The 6,963-nt window shown below is 51.0% G+C and overlaps 2 protein-coding genes across 2 annotated transcripts; both read left to right on the top strand.

The window, feature by feature from the left end:
- The first annotated feature begins 1,662 nt into the window (after positions 1–1,662).
- On the top strand, positions 1,663–2,395 carry LOC311612318 (histone H4). Its single transcript, XM_084865174.1, has one exon. The coding sequence runs from the start codon at positions 1,693–1,695 to the stop codon at positions 2,002–2,004; it is 312 nt and encodes a 103-aa protein (XP_084721300.1). The 5' UTR covers positions 1,663–1,692; the 3' UTR covers positions 2,005–2,395.
- Positions 2,396–3,740: 1,345 nt separating this feature from the next.
- Positions 3,741–6,296, top strand: LOC311613291 (histone H4). Its single transcript, XM_084867002.1, has one exon. The coding sequence runs from the start codon at positions 5,650–5,652 to the stop codon at positions 5,959–5,961; it is 312 nt and encodes a 103-aa protein (XP_084723128.1). The 5' UTR covers positions 3,741–5,649; the 3' UTR covers positions 5,962–6,296.
- The last annotated feature ends 667 nt before the right edge of the window (positions 6,297–6,963 follow it).

Raw genomic sequence — 6,963 nt, 5'->3', positions numbered from 1 at the left:
TCGAATGCTTTATTCCTTGTGATCAGCCTTGTGTCAATTTAATCCTTAAGCCCAGACAATTGAGTTCTTTTTTGGGGGGACCTGTCTATAGGCAGATAAGGGAAATTCAAAGAAAGCCTGTCCTGTATGATCTAACATGCCTTAGCATCCCCCCTCCTTCCCCAACTCTTGCCCCATTAAAATAACCAAGAGCTTGTCCATTCTTTGCTGGGGATGGGATGGGGCGCAATTAAAAGAAAATCTACCAAGAGAGATTTCAAATATAAAAAAAGGCTGTTCCTGAAATTGCCGTTTTTCAAGTACATATGGTTCAAAATAACACACCAAAACATGATTTTGGTATGGCATGTCCTAAACTATTCACATTTTGGGGTGGCGCATTCTATTGCACTTCAACATCTACATGTGTTTTAGACATGCGATGCAATGGCACCGTTCAGTGGACAGATAGAAGCGGAGGTGGGGGAAGAAATAGTCTCAGACGTCACGAGAGTCCCACCTTAGTGACTTTCAGTTCAAATATTTTGAATTTTGGATAGTGTGAGTTTTGAATTTCAAATGACTAAAGAACAAACAGGAGGCTAGATCTACATATATGAAGCCTAGGAATCTGGATAGATACAGATTGGGAATTCATTAACTTACAGAGGGTAGAGCCAAAGGAGAGATAGAAGGCTCATGAGATTTTTAAAAGATAAACATTTCTCAAAAACACTTACCAGTCTGATGGAGAAACCGCATCTTCTCACGAATTGGCCTAAAAAGGCCCTGGTAAATTAATGGGGTATCAATAAGGACCCCAATCAATTGCACAGACAGTTTCTGGTAGACTGTCAATATGGAGGTATCAACTTGGAAAACCCAATTCAGCAAACTTTGGAGCTCTAGATGGATTCTCAATGGGTACCGTTTGGGAACTGAATCCTGGCTGAAAACAAGTGTCAGTTTCAGCAAATATTAAGTTGCAGAATGCCCTTCCGTTCTCTTCCTGTGTGTATTGCTCCTTTAAGTAGAGTTTTGGATGACAGTGCATTGGATTCTCTAATCTCCAGGTTTGCCCACATGGTGAGAGCTGTTTCCTAGGTTCTCATTTCTCCTGGGAGAGGTGATCTGGCCCACACCACCAAAATAGGGACCAGATGCGGGCATTATGGCGACTTCGCCCTCCTCCCTTCCCCCATATCTCAGGTGCCTGATCCCTCCGCTGGTCTAGCGTTCTGTACCGCCTGTAGCCCTTTTCTGCAACCACCATTGGAAGCCTGGGACCCTCTTGTTGACACTAGACTCGGCGCTGGAACTCTCGTTACCGTTCCGTCTCTGGACTCGTATTTGCTCTTCTGGTCCCCCCACACCCTGCCACCCACCCCCAAAGACCTTTCCTCTTCGCCTAAATTTAACTCCTTGGGGGAGCCCACTCGGCTAGAAAAGGACGAAAACAGCTGTGGAATCGGAAGCCTGGCTTTGGACCCTGAATCCTGCCGGGACTGCGGCGGACAGTGTCCATTAGGGCGGCGTGGGGCGTGGAGAAGGGGCAGGACACACAGGAGGAGACGCTGGAGGGGCGGGGCCATTTTCTCCCGCCTCCCGCCCGCTCGCTCGGGGTTTTCAATCTGGTCCGATGGTCTCGTATATTAAGGCACGAGCTGGGCTCACCGGGACTGAGGCTTGTGTCTTCAGGTTCGAGCAGTAGCCATGTCTGGGAGAGGCAAGGGCGGCAAAGGCTTAGGCAAAGGTGGCGCCAAGCGGCACCGCAAGGTGCTGAGAGATAACATCCAGGGCATCACCAAGCCCGCCATCCGGCGTCTCGCTCGGCGCGGGGGCGTCAAGCGGATCTCGGGTCTCATTTACGAAGAGACGCGGGGTGTGCTGAAGGTGTTCCTGGAGAACGTGATCCGGGACGCCGTGACCTACACGGAGCACGCGAAGCGCAAGACGGTGACGGCCATGGACGTGGTGTACGCCCTGAAGCGGCAGGGCCGCACCCTGTACGGCTTCGGAGGTTAGACCTGCTGCGGGCTTCTTACACGTGCACCAACCCTAAAGGCCCTTTTTAGGGCCACCCACAGAGTCCTTGGAAGAGCTGGGCACTTGTTCCGCAGAATATAGGCAACTGCCTTTGCTACAGAGGGGGATGGAGGTGAATGGTGCTTCCTGAGGCACTACTCTCTCAATCTTAAAGATTGTTCCCCAGGTTAAGTCATCGGTTTGCTTAAAGGGAGTGAACCTTGTGGCTTTGGGGACCTGAACATAGGCTGGTTAAACAGTGCTCACTTGAAAAAGTGGCACAAGTTAAATCCAGTCATCAAAATATGGGGGAAGGCGTGTGTGAAAGGGTTACAGTTCGTATAGAAACCAATCCAGAGATAAAAAATACAAAAATAAACTTGGATGTTAAAACTGCAAACCTACTTTTGTCCTGCTCTGTATGTTACTATTGCAGTGGTAAAATCCTTGTCTAACCAGTGTGTAAAATTACTATTGTTTCCTGTTTTGTTTTTAATATAAAGACTCCTCGGGGTTTGCTGAACCTTGCATTTCTTAAGATTTTCGTTTTTGGGTACTACAAGAAAACTTGTCAAGGACCTATGAGATATACTGTCTTTTGGTGACAATATTGTATAAAGATTCAGATGATGCAGAGATAATAGGCTGTAAAAGCAAACTAATACCCTTAATGTCTTGAAAGCAAGCCTTCAAGTAACAATTCAGGCATGTAACGTTTGTAGCTTAGAATGAGAGGCCTGCAGAGCATACCATCAATACAGAAAGCACAATTTAATCACTGAGAAGGCAAAAGCTATTCTGTATCAGCACCGCAAAGAATAGTGTCACTCTCTGTACTACCGCTTCTTAATTTTCCTGATTTGAATTGAAATGTACATCCAAACCTCATTCTTAAGCCTATGTATACCTTTGTAGTTATATTTTCAAGTAGACTTTCTCAACATTCTGTGCTCATAAGTTTAGAGCTAAGTTTAGCATAAACATATAGTCAGGAGGGGGGAAAAACTGTCAGTTCCCCAAAGAAAAACCAGCTATTGCTTTATTGGTTTCTATCATACACTTGACTGTTGTCAAACACTTTGAAGGTGAACTAGGTTTAAAACATGGGGCTTGGCAATGGAGATGTCAGCAATTCCATGGGTCCCCTAGGAGCTAATTAGAATGGGGGAAAAAGAATACTTAAAACACACACACACACACACACACACACACACATCACTTCTATGTATGATTGAATGCCACATGGCAGCATATTCAGTATTGCGAGAGCCACCTCTCACTGATACCAGAGGGATGTTATCAGACAGCCTCCCCCCAACTCCCCAGTCAAATAGGGCTGTCCCCAACCTTAATCCTTCTCTTCTCATAGAAATGAATTTATAAGAGAGAACTTGATTACACTGTGATGAAGCCAGTTTATTAAATTAAGAAACGTTGTTAAAGCAAGGCAAGCAAACCTATACATCTGGCTAATCAAGCTCTCAGCTCATCTGAAGAGCAAGGTGGGTGGGGGTCCGAGGGGTTCTATCGTCACCTGACTGTAGGTCTCAATTCCTCTGCTGCTATAGATTAAATCCCAAGGTCTCCTTTTACTTTGCGTGGCCTTTCTAGAATTCACGAGAAGCACCTGGCAGTGCTATCTTGCCAGTCCTGGAGACTGCTGGCTTCTCTGCTGAGGGAGTAAAACTGCCCCTCCCTCCCTCCCTCCCCCTCCCTCCCTCCTCCTCCTTCCCCCTCCATTCCTGCATGTTCTTGTTAGGGAGGCTTTGAGTCATTTGTTCTCAAGTGTCCTTGCCAGCGGGAGATAATGGCTTGTTATTGACAAACTGGCTACCAATTTCCCACACTGTTTGGCCATAGCTTTCCTGTCAGTTCCCCTATTCCTATTGCCCTGGAATGCTGTCACAGTATGAAAAAATAAATGTATAGACAATAATAAAAATAGAGTGAAGAAATGTAGGCATCTTGGCAGGCCACTGCCTGCTGGAATCTGGGGAGGGTAGCATGGCCGTTGAGGTGGAGCTTGTGTCCGGCTTTGAATGTAGAGCAGAAGGTCTGACATCCTAGGGATACTCAGTAAAGGGGTGGGAGTGTGTGTGGGGGGGAGGGGAGGACCAGGGGAAGAGCGGCTAGAAGGACGTCTATGAAGCTGTCCAGGTGAGAAATTAATCAGTGTTCAAGATGCTTCATTTTCCGTTTAAATTAAAATCTCAGTTGCAAGTGACAGCATTTCTATTGCAAATATCACCATCGTTTGGTGTCTGTTTTTAACATTAAAAGCAAGGTAGATTTAAAAATATCTGTTCCTCACTGAGATAGTCTGGAGGACATTGAAGATTGTAATCGAAATAAAATAGAAGGGGGGAGGGGCATGTCCACCGGCTAAACTAGTGGTTCTAAGTGGGAGCTTCATTCTAGGAGGCTGCTTTAAGAAGTACACTCCCTGGTGCCGCGGGAAGGAGGGAAAGGAGTGCTAGGCACTTATTTCTGTTAGTCGAGACAGGGGGGCAGCTTAGAGCCCAGGCAAGCATCTGCAAGGTAGATGGTGACAAAGATAACTGGCGCCTTCCTAGACCCCTGGCCCGAGGCGGGAAGTCCACACCTCTCAAGCCCTCCGCCCTCTCCCCACTAAACAGCTTATAAAACAAGTCCCTGTGCCGCTTTCTGGGCGCGAACTTCCCTGGCCCACCCTCAGGCCAGCGAGCTTCGCCCAGGAGCGCAGATTAAAACCTCCCCCTCTTTAATCGCCTGGACTCTGTGTGTTGCTCCTGCGCCTCAAACCATTTCTCAAAGAATAAGAGATATTAAGAAACTCCAAAACTTGGTAGGAGGCCAGAAAAAGGCCCCCCCCCCCCTCCCAGGCTTACTTTCCTCCCGAGGCCTCTGCTTGGCCTGCAGACGGCCGTGCTCCCCTGTCCCCCACATTGCCCCGCCGTGTTGCCTGGGCCCGGAACCCCTCTTTCCATAAGAACGGGGTTCGCGCTGGATCAGGGCCCACCCCAGTGACCCCGCTTTCACCTAACCGCCTTCTTAAAGGTCCCGCCTCCAAATGCTGTCCCGTTCGGAGGAGCCAGGCGGTAGGTCTTGGACGCACGGGCATCGGCACCAACAAAATGGAGAGGAAACCTGGACCCCTTCCCCCTCCAGCCCGGGTGCCGGCCGCCCTGGAGATGGGCTCGTCCTGACTGCCGATCGGGAACAGCTTTTGTTGCCTTTTTCTTTGCTCACTGTTTGGAGCCTGGGATCCCCTTGTTGGGATGAAGCCCGGAGCTTGCGCTCTCTGGACTCGTATTCGCTCTCCTCCGGGTCTTCTCCGCCCGCCAGAGACCTTTTCCCTTCGCCCAAGTGTAATGCCTGCGGGGTGGGGGCTGGGGGAGCCCACAGACGGAGGGGAGGAGAGGAAAGCAGCTGTGGAATCCGGAAGCCTGGCTTTGGGATCCAAATTCGCCCGGACCGTGGCGGATAGTGTCCGCTAGAGGGCGGCCTGGAGGGCGGGGAAACAGAAACGGTGGAGGGCGGGGACAATGACGATCGCTTGCTGTTTTCAATCCGGTCCGATGGTCTCGTATATCAGGGGACCGAGCTCCCTTCCCCGGCACCTCGACTGCGGGCAGGTGTGTGTAGGTCTTAGCATCAGGGGCAGCCATGTCTGGGAGAGGCAAGGGCGGGAAAGGTCTCGGCAAAGGTGGCGCCAAGCGTCACCGTAAGGTGCTCAGAGATAACATCCAGGGCATCACCAAGCCCGCCATCCGGCGTCTCGCTCGGCGCGGGGGCGTCAAGCGGATCTCGGGTCTCATTTACGAAGAGACGCGGGGTGTGCTGAAGGTGTTCCTGGAGAACGTGATCCGGGACGCCGTGACCTACACGGAGCACGCGAAGCGCAAGACGGTGACGGCCATGGACGTGGTGTACGCCCTGAAGCGGCAGGGACGCACCCTGTACGGCTTCGGGGGCTAAGCGTCTGCTGGGCATCCCAGTCCTGGCACCCTAACGGCCCTTTTTAGGGCCCCCCACAGAGTCCTTGGGAGAGCTGGGCACTTTGAAAGCCATGGCACTCAACTGCCCTCTGGACATCATTCTCTGCACCACAAGCTGTTCCCCACCCTGCCGCTCTGTTTGAACAGTGTCTGTTAAACAAACTTTAATAAAAGGGATAGCAGAGCCGGAGTGGTGTGTAGTCCTCCCCCTACAGGTCGTCTCCTGCCTGGCCTCCAATAGTCCCACTTTTATGCTTGCCTAGTCTCCCATATGTGTGCGCCCTCCTTTCATTTGTGTGAACTCAAACCCTGAACCACACAACGTGAAAAAGGATTCCCACATCCCCGTTTTACATCCCCCGTGGAAGAGAGGCCTACAGAGGTTCGTTTGCTGGGAGACGCCTACCTGTTCTGTTGTCTGGGCAAGAAGACCAGGATTCAAATTCCTACCGGACACGAGCCACCTGTTGTGGTTGTGATCGGCGGCGCAAATGAAGGTGGACTTCGTTCTGAAGGGAATAGGGAAGGAGGAGGTGGGGCGTTTTTAAGCATGAGCTCTGCCCTGAACAGCTAGCTTGGGAACTGGGCGGAGGGGGAGCTGAAGGCGTGTTTCAAGCCTGGGGAGGGAAGATGATGCCGTTTTGGGGAATGCACTATCACCCACCAAGAAGGACCTGGGCACAAGGCAGATAATTGGTGTAGAGCTCAGTCAGGATAGGGGTGTGAGCAGGAGTTACGGGTTTGGGAGGACGTCTCAGAGGTCCAGATAGGGAAAGCGGGCAATCCAGGATCTCACTTGAGTCTCGGGCGGCTGGGAAAGACAGGCCAGCTGGGATGAGCCCGGGATACTGATGGGCCCGGTGGAGAGGAGAACGGGAGAAGGCCGGGATGGGGACCCGGAGAAGGGTCAGGGTCAGGGTCAGGGCGTGAACCCAAAGGCCAAGTCCCCCGCCAAGAAAGCGAAGGCCTAGTCAACGGGCCA

Source organism: Pipistrellus hanaki (genome assembly GCF_964339955.1).
Source record: "Pipistrellus hanaki genome assembly, chromosome: 18".
Lineage (NCBI taxonomy): Eukaryota > Metazoa > Chordata > Mammalia > Chiroptera > Vespertilionidae > Pipistrellus > Pipistrellus hanaki.
Note: the sequence above shows the minus strand (reverse complement) of the source record. Positions and strands in the feature narration are given on the sequence as shown.